This window comes from Pan troglodytes, chromosome 8, assembly GCF_028858775.2.
Source record: "Pan troglodytes isolate AG18354 chromosome 8, NHGRI_mPanTro3-v2.0_pri, whole genome shotgun sequence".
NCBI classification, from domain to species: domain Eukaryota; kingdom Metazoa; phylum Chordata; class Mammalia; order Primates; family Hominidae; genus Pan; species Pan troglodytes.
Genome location: NC_072406.2, coordinates 26363872 through 26385171, shown reverse-complemented (window position 1 = coordinate 26385171; position 21300 = coordinate 26363872). Strand labels below are relative to the sequence as shown.

The following is a 21300-nucleotide window of genomic DNA, read 5'->3' as shown; positions in this document are numbered from 1 at the left end:
TTTTCCGTCAGCTTTCCTCAACCATATCTTCTCGTCATATCTGTTATTAGAATTGATGTTAATATATTCCTATTGTAGATATTTATTGAAGCCACTAGGCCAGGCTGGGAGGTTGTAGAACCCACTAGATTGTGATAAGAGAAATTAAGGATTCTGTGGGAACATGGGACAGGAGCCCTCCCAGGCCTGGGGAATTAAGGAATACGGCCCTTGAGAAAATGAACTTGAAACTGAGACCTGAAGGGCCAATGTGGTGTTGGGGCTGAGGACACAGAAGGGGCGGCATGTGGGGACCAGCTTCTGAGACACAGGAAAAGGCCTTTGGCAGGGCCAGGGCTGCACAGACAGTCAGTCGCTTCTTGGATTCCGATTGAATTGTCTTGAATAGAGTCCCGGGCACTTTTATTTTTTAAAAGATGCCCCAGTGGTTCTCATGTGCAGCCAGACCCAAGAGCCAGACGCCACCATAGAATAGGAGAAATGTGGCAGGAGCCAGGGCTGGAGCAACAGCAAGGAGGCCCAGCCTCTCGGGGAGCTGCAGCTGCATCCTGGGGATACTGGCACTCCATGGAGGTCCGCAGTGTAATTCGATTTGCATTTTTGAAAGATCACTCTAGCTTCAGGGTGGAGTAGAATGGGAGGGGAGCAATCCTGAAGGCTTGTGGCAGTAGCCCCATGGAGTGATACCAAGAATGGGGTGGTGGTGGGGAGAAGCAGTCGAATTCTAAAGTAATTTAGAAGTTACAAGAAGCAGGACTTGGTGACGAATCAGCTGTGGGAGGGAGGGGAGGAGGAATAACTCCTAGGTTTTTGGCTCAGACAGCTGAGTTGGCCCATGTACTAAGGCTAGGGGATGGTCATGATAAAATAACATTTTTAGACATGATGTTAAGGTTGCTTTTGAGATGTCCAAGTGAGGCTATCTGGTAAGCAATTGGATGTCTGGCTCTGGAGCCCTGAGGTGGAATCTGGGCTGGAGTCCTCTTGTGCAGGTAGTCAGTGGAGCCAGGAGAGAGGACGGTGAATCCAGGAAGAGCATGGAGGACGAGAAGACTGCCTAGGCCAGCGTCCTAAAACTGTGGACACTGAAGGCAATGTTTTGCACACCAGTGGTTGTGACCTGTAAGTAGGTCATGATATCAATTTAGTGGATTGTCACTGACACTACAACAGTAACAATAGCAATAAGAAGAAGAAGAAAGAAATAGAGTAGAATAGAAAACATCAAAGTACACTGTGTGCAGGAAAGACAAATTCCTCACACTGTTGTTAAGAGTTGTGTGCATGGTATACATGTCTGTATGTGCGTTCTAGGTCATCATGAAAAATGTATTTTTTGCTGTGAACCATGGTCAGAAAAGCTTGGAAGACACTGATTTAAGTTACTGTTGCCTTAGCCCCAGAGATTTCCCACAAGACTCACTCAGGGAAGGCTGCCATTCTCCAGGTCCCTTGGGGCCCAAGTTATCCAAATCCCTTGAGATCCTTGGAAGAAAAAGCCATTGTGAATGTGATCTGTTTGTCATCATTATTAATAATATGTACATTGAAAATGAAATTGTGCAATAACATGTGTGTTTAACTCAGAATATTTAAAAAATTTAAATGACTGAAGAAATATAATCCAGACGGTACTTAATGATGTTCATACTTAACTGATCCATGAGGTAGATGTGGAATTAACATCTCAGGAAGGAGGGGAGATTTGCATTTCTGTGTCAAGACTCTCTTAGAAGTTTTCTGTACAGGAGAGCAGAGGATCAGCATTTCAACTTATATTGAAAAGGGCGTCTCTTTGCAAATAGTAAATTGTGAACATTTTCTTGTTGAATGAAGGCAAGACTTGTGTTACTGTAGGAATTCAGAAGCAGCTCTTAATCTACAATCTTGTTCTATTTTTCCTAGGTGTATTGTCAGCCTTTGGAGACTTTTGCTGTGTGTTTCATAGAATCGTGAACATAGACTTTTATTTCGCTTTTCTGAAGTTTTCATCTTTGGCTTTTGTAGAACTAACAGGCTTCACATGGACCAAGTTTCCAGTTTGTTTTTTTCTAAGAGACAGGATCTCGCTATGTTGTCCAGGCTGGAGTGCAGAGGCTGTTAACAGGCATGGTTGTAGCATACTGCAGCCTTAAACTTCTGGGCTCAAGTGATCCTCCTGCCTCAGCCTCCCAAGTACAGATTTCCAATTTAAAAGGAAATAGCCTCATTCTTCTTAATTTGGAGCAGTGCAACTAAGTCAGAATCTGTAAAGATGGTTGGTCCAGTGATTTCCTTGTTTCCACCCTGTGTGCTAACATTCCTAGGTAGTTAAGGTACCAGCTAGTTCACACGGCACCCACGTCTTGTTGTGACAGCTCCCTGGACACCGGCTTGATAGTCTCATGAATGGAGTCCTTCCTGCCATTCAGCTAGTTCCTTGAGCAGCTTAGTAGAGCAGTGTAGCACAGGGACCCGGAAGCCTGATGCATCCAATGCAGATCTCTCACCTCACAGTCTCTGCATCTCCTGGGTAAAATGTATATGCCAGTGCTCGAACCTCTTAGCTTGGTGTCAGGATTCAATGTAGGCAGGGTGCTTACCAGAGGCCTGGTACGTACTAAGTGCTCTGTAAGTGGTATTCATAGCTTTAACACTCTTTCCCTTAAATACATCCAAATTCCTTTTAAGGATACATGACTTGTAATGAGTTTCAAGAGAAAGTGGCCTTAGCATGTATTCCAGGGATTACAAAACATGCCACACCCCAGCATCTCCCTGCTTGACTTTTCTTGCTGCCGTCTAGCTGCTGCTGAGTCAGTCGTTCCTGCCCAATTTCACTGTGATGTTTTCAGGTCCACAGCTACATCTACCAGTTGCCTTATACCCAGCTTGAGAATACCACAAAGAAGAGTTTGTAAATAATTCTTCTAGATCATTTTTCCTTCAAAACAGTCATATATATTCATTTTGAAACCATTTTTTAAACAATTTATAAAGCCAAAAACAAAATAAAAAGTAAAAGATCTCAGCTGGTCTGAAGTTAGTGAGTTACCTCAATTGATTGTTCACAGTGAGTTGTAGGTCAAACTCCTTCTACTGTTTCCCCTTCTCACTAATACACTTGACTAGTTATTTGGGGTTTTGGGATTGTTGTTTTTTTTGAGACGGAGTCTCACTCTGTTGCCCAGGCTGGAGTGCAGTGGCGGGATCTCAGCTCACAGCAACCTCCGCCTTCTGGGTTCAAGCGATTCTCCTGCCTCAGCTTCCTGAGTAGCTGGGATTACAGGTGCCTACCATCACACCCAGCTAATTTTTGTATTTTTTAAGTAGGGATGGGGTTTCACCATGTTGGCCAGGCTGGCCTTGAACACCTGACCTTAAGTGATCCGTCCACCTCAGCCTTCCAAAGTGCTGGGATTATAGGTGTGAGCCACTGTGCCCGGCCCTTGACTAGTTTTTTTTTTTTTTTAATCGAATCACACTCTCCAGTGATAACCACTATTACCAATAGAGGTGTGTGTGAAATGTGTGTGTGTGTCACAGAAAAAGAAAATAGAATTATGCTATATAACATGTTGCAACTTTTTTCACTTAACCTAGTCTCTATTTATTTCATCCATATTGACTGCCTATTTGGAACCAGGCAGATTTAGCCCCTAGTTATCCTGTAGTGAATGAGATGATCATGATCTCCTTTCTTGAAGCTAATAATTTGTCTTTCACATACTTCCAAATGACTCTAGAAGGGTCTATTTCACTCTTTATAGATGTGAAATGATATAATTTCGTTCTACTGCTGTACCATAATTCATTTATCTAATGTTCTGTTGATAAATGTTTACATTGTTCCCAATATTTCCCTTGTAAAATGATGCTGTAGTGAATATTCATAGGTAGTTGTTGGAATATTTCTGTAGCGTAAATTTTGGTAAGTGGAATTCCCATATTCTGCGCCAAAAAGGTTTTGCCAAATTACATCCCTACCAACAGCCTATGAGAGTTACTGTGACCCTCAACTATCACCAAAAATGGGCTTTTTGAATCTATAATTACATAGAAAGGAAAAGAATTTTATGTTAATTTTCATTACATTAATAATTAGGGAGATAAGATACTTAAAATATTTATTGATCATTTTTTTCTTCTTGTGAATTACATGTTCATGTCCTTTGCCCATTTTTCCATCATTAGTATTCATCATCATCTTTATTGATTTATAAGACCTTTTCCATGCATTTCAGATTTAACTCTTTGACTTGATTATTCTTGAATATTACTTGAAGTGGTGGTTTCAGACCTAGTTGCTTAATGTTAGATGCAGTTACTCATCAGGGAACACTGGACAGCCATGCTATATTGATTATAAAATAAAACTTTGCTTTCCACAATGTAAGAACATTTGGAGGAGAAATAAGTAGACAAAAATCTTTGAATTCACTGAGTAGTTCTAACTGTGTCCTATCGCTCTTACAAAAACCTTCATTGATCTCCTGTCGCTTTGAGGATGAAGTCAAAGTGTCAGGGTCCTTTTGTTTTTGACTTTGCCCCATTCATTGCCTTAACTCCAGCTAAGTTCGCTGATTCGCCATTGCCCACTTCACTTCTCTCTGCCCTCAAGCTTTGTTCAGTGCCGTTCTCTTTTCTCCTCCCCAAAGTGCGCATGGAAATGCTGGTGTTGTTTATTGACCACCTCCAGTCTTGCCATCTTTCTGAGGCGTAGTCCTCCCAGGGTGAAGTGATCTCTTTTTCTCTCTGTAATTCCTGAAACACTTGTCACATGATTTCTAAGGCATTGATCATGCGTTCCCTTAGTTTTGTCTGTTCAGTCACGGACACCGTAACTGTGCTCCTGGGAAGTGTAGCTGGCGACGCTGAAGAGCCTGACTCACAGGCACCAGCCCTTGCCTCTGGGATGGACCAGCCCACCCACCCCGGCCTTGCTTTTCAGCTGGCAAACATGTAACTGTGGGTGCCCAGTGCTGGGGCCCAGGGTCCGTAGGAAGCTGCACATCTTGGTGGATAGAAGATTGTTTTAAAATTAAATGCAAAAACAAAGAGAGTATAGGACAGTACTTGCATTCAGTTTTTAAGAGAAAACATAAGGACATCTAAGAAAATTGTTTGTTCCTTATTCCCCTTCTAGGACTCTGTCCCCAAACTTCTCATAGATACTTACTCTCCTTTGGCTTTCTGTGTTCTTTGAGGGAAAAGTTTGAGAAGCCATGTGATAGCTCATTTTGCACAGCTGTTTCTTGCTTCATTTCCTGGTATTTCTTTGCTCTTTTTGACCCTAACTGCCCATCTCAAGCCCTTTGTGCCTTTTTGGCTTTCAGTACCTGTTTTCCCACTAGGATCCTTGGCGTTCCTTCTTGGTACCTGTCCTGGCTTCACATCTTCAGCCATGATTACAAAGTGGTCCTGTCCCCTGGCTGGGGTTGACCGCCGTGCCGCTTAGGCCTGCCCGTCGATCAGAAGAGTGCCATTATACTCTTAGAGCTGTGTACACACTCTTTTGTCTCCTGTGCTAGGCTGTAAACTCCTGAAGGGAAGAGACTGTGTATTACATTTCTTTTTTTTTTTTTAGGTCACATTGTGTCTCATAATTTAGTAGTAGTACAGTAAATATTTATTAAGTGGATAAGTGAACCTGCTAGTATCTCAACAGATTTAAAAGGGTCTTAGCTATCCTTTAAATGTAAATGCCATGTATACATTGGGCTGCTTAATTATTTTCTATCTGTAGTTCTCAGCTGAACAGGACCCTCAAGCACGTGGAGATATATTTGTGTCTAGATACTCCTTTTCATGGTATTTGATTCATGCAATTAAATGATTCTATGGCCACTTTTTGGTCTTTCCTTTTCCGTGGCATTCAGCCTATGCAGTGTGGAGCCCTTGGAGTTCTTGAGCATCTTCCAAGGGCGGCTTCAGGAATCGGGTTCTGGCGCAGTCTCCTCAGCAGAGCTTTGCTCTTCTTTATTTATTGGGGTTCCACTTTAGATTGCACTTGGGAAAAAAAGGACTTGTTTGGAAAACCACCGCCCTGTTCCATAGACTGATGCTTTTCACACCTTTTTTTGCTGAGTTCGACTCCCAGTCTTGTGTGTCCCTCATAAACATGGCTGTTGTCCCTGCAGGCTGCCAGCTGGGACCTTGATGGCATCTGCATGTTAATGGGGTCTGGAAAGAGGTGCCAGCCTCAGGTCCTCAAAGCACAGGGTCCGTTTCAGATTCCTCTTCTTTCAGCTCACTTGTGGAGGTTGTGCGGAGAGCTGCCCGCAAGCCTGAAGGCCCTGGCTCCGTGCTCCCACCCGTCTCCCATTTGACAGGCCGCCCATCAGTCTATCCACAGCATGGCTCCATGCCAACCTCTATGAGTTCTTAAGAGGAAATATTTTGGACCATATAGTATAATCCTGGTTATCTTATTATTTCTCACTGATAAACTCTTTCTCTTTAACATGCCATTACCTGCCCCCTAAAAAATGCAAGGAGTTTTAAAGCATTTTTCTTTCAAATATGTTCACAGTGTTGTGCAACCACCTCCAGAGCTTTTTCATCACCACAAACAGAGATGCATTCTCATTGTCACCTCTCCTGCAGATGCTTCTGCACTGCTTCTGGTATTTACAAACTGGAAAGTCCAGCTCTTTAAGACCATCTGTGGCCTCACCTTCAGGCTGGAAGCTGCATTTTCAGTTGATTGTTTTTCTTTTTGATAAAGAACAATGTCCTACCCATAATACTGCGTAGTATATTTAGAGATAATTAAGTCACTCAGTGGCCATTTATTAGTGAAAGAACCCAGCCCCCCTTTCATCTTTCCTTGTTCCTTTAATCTGTTCAATTGGCTTTTTCATTATCTCCTCAAGTTTCTCAATGGCCTCTTCAACATAGGACAAAACGGGACATGATAGTGTAATACTGAGTGTAGCGGTAGGATTGGACCCCATTTCTTTCAGATGCCCTCTGTCCATTCTGCTCAGGTAAGTCACCGAACGTGACATCCCTGAGTGATGGGTTTGAGACTGGCGCGGGGAGAGAGAGTCAGTCAGTTCTGATCAAGAGGATAGTTGCCTCGGGTTGGGAATTCCGGAGGGATAGGTTTGACTCACTTTACCAGCTTAGAATTATATGAAGTCATATCTTTTTAAATATCTACTAATAAATGAATGTTTTGAGTTCTTTACATGCTAGATTAGTAGAAGATCTAATACCTCTCTATAAGATGTCCTCCACCCCCCAAATTACCCATGACTCTCAGGGGCTTACTCAGTCCAGAGGGGCCAGCCTACTCGTGGATAAAACCGAAATATGGCTTCATGCTCAACCTCATGCACCCAGTAGCTGCGTTTCCCATTGCCTGCTTTTATCCAGATTTTCTTCATCGAAACTAGACTCCGTATCTCCACTCCCTTGCACGCATCTTTTTCCAGTTCTCCTACTGGTGTTTATATCTATTCAGTGACCCAAGCTGGAAACCTTGGGGTTATCATTCATGGATTCTTCCCGCCTCCACCCCCTGCAAATCCAGCTAATCCCAAGCCCATTTGATTAAACTTCTTCAGTGTCTCTCTCTCTCTCCATCTCTCTCCATTTCCATCCTGAAAATCCTGGTAGACTGACGTTGCCATTCACAGAGCCTTCCGTGATAACATTCTAGCCAGGTTCCTCTATGCCATACCGGTTTCACCATAATTTTGCCAGAATTGTTTTTGTGTAGGATATATCTGATTATTTACTATCCTTATATGAAAAGAGACCTGAATCTTAAGTTACCCAGTGATAACCCATTGGCTCCAGTGTACAATTCTTCTGCCTTCACCCTGCATGTGGTGCCCTAGCAGGGTGGCCTCACTACGCGCTCCAGCTCCATTGCCTGCCTCATCTCCTATGAATCTTAAACTCCTGGCTCGCAGAACTGCTGCTTGGGAAGAGGGATGCAAGGTAATACACCTCTGTGAGCTTCTTCCAGGGGTTAAAAGAGCAGTGTTTCGGGGAGCAAGAGGAAAGCCAAGTCTCCTCTGCAGCCTCAAAGGAAGGGAGAATGAATAATTTTCATGCGGGGCCAACAGGGAAGGCAGGATCCACAGGGAAGAGGCGGGTCTAGCTCTAGCAAGGAAGCAGAGCGCGCCATCTGCAACCGGGGGGCAGTTTACAAGTAGAGTTCCAGGGCACACGGTTAAAACAGGCAGGGGTCAGTGGGCTGGGAAAACCAGGACCATTGTTTGGAGCAAGAGGTCAATATAAAGAGATTCAGGTAAGAGATGTTGAGAGAGTTGGGGTACCTTTCAATTTGTACCCGATGATCTTTGTATCTCTGGAGCCTAGGAGGTGCTTGATAAATATTTGTCAAATAATTTATTTCTGATACGTTTTCATTCTTTACTGTTATTTGTTTACTATCTTAGTGTTGCGTTCTGGACTTCATTCTGTTTTTGATAAGCAGGGTTTTTTTAATTACTTAAGAAAGGTTTATGGAACGCCTGCTGTACATTAGCACTGGTACATTTGTAGGGCACAGACAGGGTGACTGTTACCAGGAATTTTCCTAATAAGGAGGCATATAGATGGGCACACATGCAACTGCTCTGTTTTGGATGGAACTCTTTGAGTTTCATTATTAACTTAACTGATAGCATTGTCCTCGGCAGCCACCAGAGGCCCGGACAAGTGCCAGCAAGAGATCCACAAGCACAGGTCCCTTTGGGGCAGGCTCCCAGTCAGGGGTCGGACTGTGGGCCTTTAATGACACAAGCACAGTGTGAGAGTTTAAGAAGTTTTAGTACTTACGGACCCCGGGGAGGGTAGCACACCCCTGGAGGCCACACACACGCAGGCCAGAGCGGGTGTCTGCCCCATGTGGCCTGGCAGGGGAGAGAAAGGAACCCATGGCCAGTACCTTTATTGGGTCCAGAGCGTTATCCACACAGGTTTCCTGTAGGGAGCTGTAATTCATGGGCTGAAAGCAAGCAGGCAGGGGTTGCAGGAGGTCACGCAGCGACTGAGAGGGAGTTACTGTGGCATATCTGCACAGTCCACGTGGGGTGCGAGGGCCAGCAGGCTGCATCTAGCTGTCCTATAGGGAGGTGGTCACCAGGCAGCAGTTGTATAAAGCAGATGTCTGGATCGACCACACTGAGGAACCGGGAGTGCAGCGAATAGAACTGGAAACTGTCAAGGGTGACAGAGCCTTGCTTCTGGAATGAAAAACTCCCACTTATATTTAAAATGGATGCCAAGGCAACACAAAATGATGAGCATTCGCTGCACTCTCTCTCTGTTTGTTTGTTACCATCTTTTATCGTGATTACCTGTGAATAATCGTGTTCCACGTAGTGGATCCTTCCCTCCTAGCCAAGTTAAGGGCAACCTTGTGTGGTGACTTCTGTGTTGCCCTCACATGTATCAGATCCTGCAAGACTATGTGTCATAAATTCTTTGCGTAAAGGAACGTGATCTAGTAGAGTCTTGAAATTTAGTGAGGGGGAGAATCCAGCATACAATCTTTTTAGATCTTGTCCAAGGAGTATAGTTACTAAACTCCAAAGGATTTCAGGCTGCCAATAAGGTAGTCACGTGGCATGGATCCATTTTAGTAAGATTTCTTTGTGTTTGTTTTTCTGAAAAGGATTCAGCGTCTTGGAAAGAGATCAGGAAAAATGCACAGGTTTCCTTATAGCATCCTGTCTCGCTAGAGAGCTCGTTGCTCCAAAGAGCTTCCTTTTCCTGGTATCTATACCTGGAGAAGTCATTGACTAATGATAACTGGAAATACCAGTAGAAGTCAGTGAATGCTTCCAATCTCAATCTCCTGTATACTTTTCACCAATTTTTTTTTTTATCAAAGAACTTGGATTCCACTATGATAGAAGAAGCCTGTCTTCCGAAAAGGACTTCTAGAGCCACAAAGTGCTTGGTTAACACCTTGGTGATGGTGAAAATCCTGTGCCCCTCCTGGACTACCATGTGCCCCTCCCCGGGTTAGGGTTCAGACTCTTGCTTTAGGATTTAGGAAACCAGAGAATATTCAGTGGCTTGGCTAGTATCCAGTAGCAGGTGGGCGTAGTTAGGAGGCGAGACCAGGTGTGGGTGTAATAGCCCAGCCTGTCCTGTCCCACACTAACACTGCACCACACTCAACGAGCTTCTACGGCTCAGCCTGCTCATCTGCTCCCAGCACCCACTGTCCCCAGATTATTTAGGTTGACTCAGCTTCTTTGTCATTGTCACTTGGAGTCTTCAGGCCTCGTTTCTGATCCTCTGCCCCATCTGCCCCAAATGTGCAAGGAAACCTCTTTCTTCCTGTCTGCCAAAGCCTGTCACTCATCATTCCCTGCTGTGGAGTAGAGCCCCAGGACTCCCTCCTCCTAGGCAGCAGCTGCAGGGGTGACCTGCTCAGCTGCTTCTGCTGCTTTGGATGAAGAGAGTGTGACTCAGTAAACCCCAGAGACCATTCCTGAACGTCCCGTCATCTCCCCTAAGAAACTTTCCACACTCTGCCCTTCTTCAACCTTCCCTGCCGACTCTCAGCTCACCTCTCAGCTCTCCTCTCAGCACAGACTTCTGCAGTTACTGCAGTTTTCTGTGTTCCATCCTTTTAGTTGTTGTTTGTTTGTTTGTTTGTTTGTTTTTTGAGATGGAGTCTCACCCTGTTGCCCAGGCTGGAGTGCAGTGGCACAACCTTGGCTCACTGCAACCTCCGCCTCCCGGGTTCAAGTGATTCTCCTGCCTCAGCCTCCGAGTAGCTGGAACTACAGGCGCGCGCTGCCACGCCCAGCTAACTTTTGTGTTTTTAGTAGAGACAGGCTTTCACCATGTTGGCCAGGCTGGTCTCAAATTCCAGATCTCGGGTGATCCACCCACCTCAGCCTCCCAAAGTGCTGGGATTACAGGTGTGAGCCACACACATCCTTTAAAGGATGTGTTCCATCCTTTAAAACATGCCACAGTGAGCTAGGCCGTGAGCTTACTTCCTCTGAGGAGGGACCTGCTTCTGGCCTTCTGCCCTCTTCCTTTCAGCACTGTTTCTTCCTCCTCAGTCCCCCGACGTCCTGATTTTTTGTGTATTTGTTTCGTTTTGTTTTGCCTTTGGGAGACATGTTTCTGCACACGGCAGGCGCAGCCCACCGCCAGAACCCCTCACACCTGCCACCTTCCTCCCTCATTGCCACCTGCAGCTTAGGATGCTGGTTGTCAAAATGAAAATACAAAGTTATGCAAAACTCAGGTTGTATTTTCAGCCATGTACTTTTCATAGGCATAAGTTCTGGAACTCTGAAACTGAGGTCATGACAAAGCAGATTTGCCCTCAGAAGGTTCCAGAATCCTTGTGACGCCTTCCTGTTCCTAATGGTAGCACTGTATCTATCCTAGCATTATATCTACAGAGCAGAGGCAGGACCTTTGGCAGGAGACACATCCCTTCTCCTGTGGTGTGTCAGTTAGCGTAGAGAAGCAAGCCGGCATGGACTTGAGAGCCGGGGTGGGTATCTGCCCCATGTGGCCTGGCTATGGCTGCTCTGTTCAGGGAGCCTGGGGTCAGGGGTGGCGGCCACCAACCTGTGCCAGAGAAGGCTAGTCTCTGCATGGACTTCAGTGCAGGCGTACCCGGCCTGATGGGGAGGGCTGTGGGTGGAAACCACACAGAAAAGATGCCTCCTCTTGCTTGAATTGTGGTGTTAACTAGCCGGGAACGTATGTGTCTGGTTGCTGAAATTAATACCGCATTTGCCTGTGGGCTTATCTTTCAGGATTCCTCTGGGACCTCTTCCAGACACACCCTGTTCCGTAGCCTCTCGAGAAAGTAGTAAATTTTGCTGACTCTGCGTTATTGAAATCTCGCTTGGTCGTTCATTCTCATAAAATCTGGAATATGATTTATTGTTTATATATTGTAATCTTCACAGGGTTTTGAAGTAGAAATAGTTTTATCTCAAATTAGAATATTTCTCCTCTCAAGCATATGCCAACAACACATAGCAATATTGTAAATTTGGAAATCTGTGTTATTTCCGTGTTCACTCATGTTCAATTAGACAGAATTAATATATTCTGTAATGTTTTTAGTATCATTTTTAAAAACTAAAGATATTTACTTCAAAATAGTGAACAGTAAATTCAAAATAAACTTCCTTATTTAGTAACATAACACATATATTAATAAGCTAAATATCTAACTGGAAAGCACAAAACGGCTAGGTTATTGTGCAGTTACCAGTTCTACAGAGAAACCTGGCTTATCCTAAGTGCAATCATTATATTGATCCATATATATATATATATACATATCCTTATATATACATATATTGATCATTATAATTGATCCTAAGTGCAATCATTATATTGAATGTGCTGTGTTTTATTTGTAGGAGCTGTATTTTTCTTAACAGATGCTGTCTGTTAGCCTCTTCTTTATCTTACAGTTTAAATTTCAAGCATTTATTAGAGTAACTGCATGAATGTTTACACACACATACCCTGGCCTAAGATTTTTTTTTTTTTTTGAGACAGGGTCTGCCACTATCACCCAGGCTGAAGTGCAGTGGCACAATCTCGGCTCGCTGCAACCTCTGCCTCCGGGGCTCAAGCAGTCCCTCCACCTCAGCCTCCAAGTAGCTGGGACCACAGGCACACACCACCATGCTGGGCTAACTTTTGTACTTTTTGTAGAGATGGGGTTTCTCCATATTGCCCAGGCTGGTCGCAAACTCCTGAGCTCAAATGACCCTCCCATCTCAGCCTCCCGAAGGGCTGGGATTACACGTGTGAGCCACCATGCCCAACAGTGGCCTAAGATTTTATCTTTTGGGTTTGAGAAAAAAAAATTCATTTCTCTTCATCTTTATGAAGATACTGGCTGATGCACAGTTTAAGAAGATAGTGTGTTTGAAATAGCTCCTAACAGATATCAGCATCCTCTGATATTATTATTGATAGAAAATATTTTCTTTTTCTTTTTCTTTTTTTTGAGATGGAGTTTCACTCTTGTTGCCTAGGCTGGAATGCAATGGTGCCATCTTGGCTCACCACAACTTCTACCTCCTGGGTGAGCCGGGTTCTCCTGGCTCAGCCTTGTGAGTAGCTGGGATTACAGGCATGTGCCACCACACCTGGCTAATTTTGTATTTTCAGTAGAGACAGGGTTTCTCCATGTTGGTCAGGCTGGTCTCGAACTCCCGACCTCAGGTGATCTACCCGCCTCGGCCTCCCAAAGTGCTGGGATTACAGGCGTGAGCCACTGTGCCCGGCCAAAAAGATTTTCTATCTGTACAATATTACAGACATCTTTAATATTTATTAAGTACTCCCAGTGCAGTATAGAAGTTCTTTCATTTAAAAAAAAATGTCCTGAGACGGGAGAAAAATCTTAAAAAAAGAAGTCAGTGTAGGTGAGGTGGGATTTCAAAGTGGCCTGTGACCTTTCGCACACAGTTACGCTGCAGGGGAGGTGGCAGTGCGTTTGGCATGGGAGGAGGGCACGGTGGGGAGGTTGCACTTCCGCCCTTCCAGTGCTGGTACCGCCAGTGACCTCGAGTGGCAGGGACCCCTCGGTCATCACCAGGCTGATGTGATGGGAGTCAGGGTGCCAGAAAGACAAAACCCCCTCGCTTGCCATGCTGCCACACTCGGCGCCTCTCTGTCTCCTCGGCCGTCCTCTCTGAAGGTGATGTCTCCAGCGGCAGCGTGTCATCCTGGAGGACATTGTGTCAGCAGTGAAGCCCCGCATCCCTGCCAGTCATCCTGGAGGACATTGTGTCAGTAGTGAAGCCCTGCGTCCCTGCCAGTCCAGGCTTTCTTCCTTGTCCTTGCCCCGCCTGGTGAAGCTGACAGACAGTGAGCAGAGCACTTTAGTGACCTGCCCATTCCTCACGGGTGGCTGTGGCCCATCAGAGCAGAGGGGTTCCGCGGTCCAGTTCTATCCTTGACCTTCTGTCTCAGCCTGTTTCCTCATCACCTACTCATTCAGAAAATGCTTCCAAAGAGGGAATGTCATGTTTGTTCCTGATGACACACTCTCAAGAAACCTCTTTCATCATAAGCGACTTGCAGAAAGAGGTTAAAATGAGAGGCACCAGGAATAGGATGGGTTTTTTCAGACCGTAGTCAGTTTTCCTGCCTTTGCGTTTTACAGATTAAGTTCATAGAGTCAGTCATCTTTCCCATTTCCAAAGAAGGGTTGTTTTTCTTTCTCTTCTTTTTGGTTAGTGAACTGTTTTCTCTTTCACTAATTTAGAGTGCTAACTTTGGCCCTGTTTCCATTAGGAGATGAAAGCATGGAAATAAAAAAGCAAATTACAGGGATGAGAAGATTGCTGAACGACAGCACTGGGCGGATCTATCAGCGAGTTGGCAAAGAAGGAGAGAAACTAAAAGAAGAGCCCCAGGACCTGGATTTAGTCTGGCCTCCACGTTTGAACTCCTCTGCTGAGGCCCCGCAAAGCCTCCACCCGTCTTCACGTGGTGTGTGGAATGAGCTGCCGCCCCAGAGTGGACAGTTCTCAGGGCAGTATGGCACCCGTTCTAGAACCTTCCAAAGCCAGCCCCACCCTACCACGAGCTCCAATGGTATGGTTGTCAACAAACATTCAGAAGGCTCTCATGGGGGTTTGTACTGTTCTGTTTTATTTCTAAATATTCAGTGTGTTGAGTTCAATTTATTAAGCCCTCCCGTAATTACCTGCCTTTGCTGAGTTGCTTTAAAAGACAGGGAGACACAAAGGAAAGAGTTGAAGACTATTAAAAAACAGAATTGAGAATTAGGAAAGACAGGGGGTTCTATGTTATAAGTGAAGATTTCCTGGTAGAGATTTTAGCCCTTTAAGAAGTTAAAGCGATCATTTTGTGCCCATGTATGGATATTATTGTCACACAAAAAACCTGAACATTAGGGCAGAAAGAGCTCCCCATTGTCTTTAAAAGAAGCTTCCTGGTCCTATGGTGTGTTAATAACATATCCTCTTGGTTACTCCTTCACCTTACTCATTATCCGAAGAGTCCCAGATAAAGGCGGGGGCGGACAGGGGTGGGGGGCTGATAACCCAGCATCCCACGTCAGTACTGAACCCAGTGATCCATATTTTGTAACATGCTTCATTAGCAATGGAAAGTATTCCTTTAAAGTAAAATTTTCTTAATTTAAGTTTCCTAATTGTTAAGAAAAGAATCAAATGACAGTTTTTTTTCAAAGCTTAAGGAGAAAAACCTGATGCTTTTTGTGGTCATATTAGTTTTCTATCCGGCCACACTGGATGCTATAATATTTGTTCTGTAAACTCTGTAGAGATGTGCAGATCTATAGTTTTCACAAAGAGAACAAGAAAAAGGTAAGAAAGCATTTTCAGTTTCCTTAAGAAGTTAAGGATTTTTTTCCATTCATTTTCATTTCACAATATCCTTCAAGAAAAAGAGAACTGTTTTGACTTTTTTTAAAAACACAATTTGTGGTTCAGGGGCATGAAAAGCCATCCTGAGACATTGATGAGACAGCGAAGGACCCCAGAAATGTATGGGTGTCTTCTCTGCCTCTCAGTAGTACATAAGCCAGTATCAAAGTTCCAATGCTGGCATGCCTCCAGGTTAGAGGGACACAGCTCTTTAAAGACTCCTCCATAAAAATAAAAAGTCAGTTCTCTTTAAAATTAGAAAATGATTTATAACAAGCTGAAAAGGGTTGGTTTTGTCTTCTAAAAATGATAAAAGATGGTACTTAGAATAGTGACTAGAAATATTCTTTAAGACCTTTCTAACTCTACTACCATGGAAGAGACAATAAGAGAAATAAAATACCCTTAGGTATGTATGAAGTTAATAAACCCCACATCAGTAAGTTTTGGGTGAACAGTGTTCTATTTCCCAGTATACAGTAGGGACAGTGGATTTACTTTGAAAAGTATGAAGTTAGTAAAAGTTACAAACATAAATTCCCCCATATCAGTTTGAAAATAGATATTTTATGTTTTCAATAGAAATATGGCTAGGCGTGGTGGGTCACGCCTGTAGTCCTAACGCTTTGGGAGGCCGAGATGAGTGGATTGCTTGAGGCCAGGAGTTCGAGACCAGCCTGGCCAACATGGCGAAACCCCATCACTACTAAAAAATACAAAAATTAGCCGGGCGTGGTAGCGCATGCATGTAGTCCCAGCTACTTGGGGGGCTGAGGCATGAGAAGCGCTTGAGCCTGGGAGGCAGGGGTTGCAGTGAACCAAGATCATACCAGTGCACTCCAGCCTGTGCGGCAGAGCGAGACCCTGTCTCAAAAAAAAAAAAAAAAAAAAAAAAAAAAGAAATATATTACATATAACTGTGACTACTTTGGTATTTCATTGGGATTATTTATAATCTTAAAGTTGTAACATTACAATCTTGCTACAATTTTGAATGTAAATAATTGTACCACTACAATCACTAAGTTATCCTGAAGTATTTCATGGTTTTGCTCTGGTGAATTTTTCTATAGTATTCCCAAATAATGCATATTACAGGATTTAAGGTATATAAAGTATAATAAAACATATAATTGGAACAAAACCATGGAACTTACCTTGCTGGCCTGTGAGCCAATGTGAGCGCTGGAAGTCTCTCAACTGCTCCATTTTATGGTGGTCAGGTGAACAGGTGCTGGAGGGAACCCACTGTAAGAGCAATGTCCAAATGTCCCATTTTATTCTAAGGACAATAGAAGATACTTGCTTACCTATGAGAGAAACAGAATAAGATAGGTTCACCAAGGAAAAGGCATTAAATTTAAACAGTGCAAAAGAGGCTGTGGCAAGGGAAAGATAAGCCATGGGAATGGAGAAAAGAGGTAGAGAGATTTTCTTTGTGAAGTTGAAGAAAAGCCAGCCAGCCCACCAATACCCTCGAACGCATCCAATTCCAATATATCCTCCCGTCCCTGCTCCTCTGTGCTTCCCCACCCCAAACGCCACACCCAGAGAGTATTCTACAAGTTTTCATGTGCGCACAGTTCTTTGTTTTTGAAATAATGTGCTTAATATCAAAACTATTTTCAATAGAACTCATATAATTTTTAATATGAACTCTTAAACACAGCTACCAAATTTTTTTTGCAAGGCTGTCCTCAGGGCTCCTTTTTTGTGTGAATTAGCGTGAGTGTGTTTCGAGTGAGTTTTTGAGGTGGTGTTATTTGAGATGAACAGCTCTGACAATAGGGAGGCCTGCTGTGCCCACTCATTGTGTGTGTGTATGCATGCGGGCTCCCGCACCGCGCCACAGCACGCACCTTACAGTATGGAAGCCTGGATAATTAGATAAAGTCAGACCCCCAGATTTAGGTTGTGATAATTAGTGGGTACGTTTTCCTTAGGCACAGCTTCATCATAATTGCACATGCTTCAAAATCCTGCCAAGATACTTTCTTTTTTCTCTCCACCTCTTTATGATTTTTTTTTTTTTTTTTTTGGTTTGTTTGGAGTATGTCATTCTTTTCTTTCATGCTCAGGAGAACTTCCAGTGGTGAATTCATCAGCTGGATCAAACTGCTGTACTTGTAACTGCCAGTCAACGTTGCAGGCCATTCTACAAGAACTCAAGACCATGAGGAAATTAATGCAAATTCAAGCAGGTACAAGGATCAGGCCTCGGAATGAGTCCTTTGATTTTTAATGCATATCTGACATCTTCCGTTGGAATGTTCATTGTGCTTTTATTAAAGCCTTCTTCTCACCTTGCTGTCTTGCTGTGCCTTTTCAAGTATCTGTTTTTTCAGCTTTCTCTACAATCCATTTTTCCTTTAGCGAATCAAACATATTTTGTCTTGCTACTGATACAGCTCATATAATTATGTGTATGTACTCGATAGACTTCATTCCATGATCTCCTAGTACTTCACAAATGTCAGTTAATTAAATTTGGGAACAACTGTGTATGGAGGGGTCCTTTAGGAAGCATGGGCTTCAGTGTTCAAGCACTAAGCAGATAAGAAATGTGGAGCCCCAGGCTATGCTTTGTGGCTTTTCTCTCTCCTATTCAGGATGCGGAAGCTCAGAGATCCGCCGTGTTCTGTCGTCTTTGTTTATGTGACTCCTTTTTGTTTTCACTGCCATCAGGCAAGTTGAGGGACGGAAGAGCAGTGGATTTGTAATTTGGGATTGGATGCCAATTTCTGCTTTTGGAGCTGTGTGGCGCATCTGAGCTTCCTATTTCACGTCTGTAAATGGAGAATTCATATCTAACTCACAGGGCTGTTGTCAAAATAGAATGATGTAGTAGCTGTCAATGAACTTTATAAGGCATGGTACAAGCCTAAGCTGTTTCATTAGTGTGGTCTTAAAGTCCATGAAGCGTTCTATAAAAGTCTGGAAGTCTACGTCTTCATTATAGCAGCTGTATTTTCTGATCTTCACAATTGAGGGAAAACAGAATTGTTTTTGTCACAGGTACAAGAAATAAATCATTGTATTAAGTTTTCCCTCTTGTCAAGGGACATCACCACTTGATCTAAGCCATGTCGTGACTGGCTTTCCTGCCCTTTCATCAGGATGGTAGTCCGGAAGGTCGTCACTCAGAAGCTGTTCAGGATGCCATTTAGTGAATTCTAGTATAATTGTAATATTCAGTGATGTGGTTTTGATGTAAAAAGCTTAATTAATACTTAGATATATCAGTCACCCAAGATCACATTAAAGTAATGTGAGCTACTTTCTGAAAAACAGCATCTTTTTATTTGAGACGGAGTTTCACTCTTGTTGCCCAGGCTGGAGTGCAATGGCACGATCTCGGCTCACCGAAACCTCTGCCTCCCAGGTTCAAGCGATTCTCCTGCCTCAGCCTCCCTAGTAGCTGGGATTACAGGCATGTGCCACCACGCCTGGCTAATTTTTGTATTTTTAGTAGAGATGGGGTTTCTCCATGTTGGTCAGGCTGGTCTCAAACTCCCGACCTCAGGTGATCTGCCTGCCTCAGCCTCCCAAAGTGCTGGGATTACAGGCGTGAGCCACCGCGCCGGGCTAAACAGCATCTTTTTAAGCACTGAATTTGGTTTTACCCCAAGGAAGTATTTTGCTCAGGTCAGTAAGCATTGGACTCACCTTGTTCCACTACGATAATCTGTGTTCTTATTAACCTGGAGGAGGTTAACATCTCCTAAATAAGGAGCTCAGAAAGAAAGGTTACTTTATGATGTTCGGATTCTTTTCTCCGAGGAGGAATTTGTTAGCACTTAAGAAAATATGCATATGAAATTGTAATGATTTGTTTTGTCACTTAAGCTCCTTACTACTGAAATGGCAAACTACAAATTGCAACCATTTAAATCCTTGACGGAAGCCTTTTTAGAATCTATTAAGTAAATGCCACTTTGTCGCTATGTTTTCTTTTCTGAACCTTTGCAGATTAGGGAGGTAAACGATTCCAAAGCTGTAGGATGGCACAAAGGATAAACTGAATAAATTACTCTCCTTTAATTTTCTTAAACTTAAAAATTTGTGTCATGTGGGTAGATTTACTTAAGGTTTAATGCCTGAAGACTTAGATTTAAATTACATTTAGAAAGTTTCACCTTTCTTTTAAGAAGACAGGGAATAAGACCTAGAGGTAAGATCTGGATGCCAGAGACTTGGGCTGTGTCTAGATTTGCAAAAGGAGAAGAAAAACTCAGATAGTCCCCGTGTTCCTTAAACCAAAACATTTTCATTTCTAATTTAGAATCATGAGGCTTAGCAAGGCCTGGGGCCTAGACCATCGTGATCATTTTTCGAGGTCCCTTTGACTCTGAGGGTGCAGACCCAGCCTTGAGGGGGAATGCAGAGAGAGCAAAGAGAAGTTCCCAGCTCTGGCTGCACAGCAGAATCACTGGAAGAGCTTTCAGACAATGCTGATTCCCAGGCAGCATGCCTGGAGGTGTCAGGTCACTTCGTCTGGCGTGGGGCTGAGGCATTTCAGTTTTTTTGTTTGTTTGTTTTTGTTTTTGTTTTGAGACATAGTCTCACTCTGTCGCCAGGCTGGAGTGCAGTGGCGTAATCTCGGCTCACTGCAACCTCCGCCTCCTGGGTTCAAGTGATTCTCCTGCCTCAGCCTCTCAAGTAGCTGGGACTACAGGTGCCCACCACCATGCCCAGCTAATTTTTGTATTTTTAGTAGAGACGGGGTTTCACCATGTTGGCCAGGATGGTCTCGATCTCTTGACCTCGTGATCCGCCCACCTCGGCCTCCCAAAGTGCTGGGATTACAGGGGTGAGCCACCATGCCTGGCCCGGCATCTCAGTTTTTTTAAACTCAAGTGATTCTAATGTACAACCAAGGTCGAGAACCATTGAGCTAGACTAATTACTGGTTTAAAAACTTCTGTGCTCTTATGTAGTGCAATTAGTTTGCTTCTAATATTTATGAATTGCTTTTGAATTTGGAGACAAAAATATCAGGATCAAAGTGTAAATATTCTTTATTTTCAGACTGATAAGAGGTAAGAGGAGGTGATTCATGTTTATATGCCTTTAAAGACCTTTAGTTTTCACTTGTCTTATAGGTTCATTTCTGTTGAAAAGCAGGGACATCCTATAGTCATATTTAGGAAGCTATATTAATACTTGAGGATTTAAACAATGATGCCATGTTTTCCAATTACACTTTCCAAGAGAGTATTTTTAAATGGCTAGCAAACATTACTTCTCAGAGTGCACCTGTGAGAACTGTAATTTACCATCCTGGATTTCTTTAAGTATAGAATCAGGTTGAATACTTGGTTCCTGTACTGTGCTTTTCATGTTTGGAACTGTTTCTAGATTTCACTGATTTGCTTGACTTGTACAGAATGATATTGCTCCTCCAGTTATGTGAAACCGAGGTCTAGAGAAGTAGCCTGGTCTGAGGCCATGTAGCAGGGTGCTCTGGAGGTGGTTGATGTGTGGAGAATATTTGTTTGGTGAGGAAGGATTCACTGGTCCTAATTAAGTAACTAACAGGCTTTTCCCACATGCTTACTGGTCCCTAATATAGAATCATCCCAGACGGCTTCTTTTGATCAGTCTTGCCCAAATGATCATCACTGTCTCATCTTTATCAGTTTTGGCACCTGTAGATTATTAGGAACGGATCAGTCTAACCCCAAATGTAATCCTGAAACAGGATTACAAGGAAGCACAGCCGTCTCTATCTAAATTTAAATTCCGAAGTTCTCATTTATTTAAAAACATCCTATGATTTATAAAGCCATGCTCAGGTGTTTTCTCACAGCTCATGATCCTTTCCCTGCATTGAACCCAACAGCAGTATGCTGTCACGATTCACCTGCAGTAACGCTTTCTCCTGAGTATTTTTCTGCCTTTAGGACTTGAAAGTGCTTCAGAGCCTGCGTTT

At 43.5% G+C, this 21300-nt stretch overlaps 1 protein-coding gene across 50 annotated transcripts in view; it reads left to right on the top strand.

The window, feature by feature from the left end:
* The window catches only part of BEND7 (BEN domain containing 7), an 87815-nt gene that overhangs the window by 15313 nt on the left and 51202 nt on the right, over window positions 1–21300 (top strand). For 32 of the 50 annotated variants that reach the window (XR_010146576.1, XM_016962656.4, XM_016962658.4 and 29 more), the window contains 2 exons: window positions 14248–14589; window positions 17447–17569. Coding sequence is in view for 49 of the 50 variants with exons in the window: in XM_016962656.4 (XP_016818145.1) it covers window positions 14248–14589; window positions 17447–17569 (465 nt within the window). In the remaining variant the exon portion in view is untranslated. Of the gene's footprint in view, window positions 1–10736; window positions 11468–14247; window positions 14590–17446; window positions 17570–21300 lie in introns of those variants that run through there. The other 18 variants (XM_054660728.2, XM_063780466.1, XM_063780473.1 and 15 more) reach the window with 4 other exon arrangements.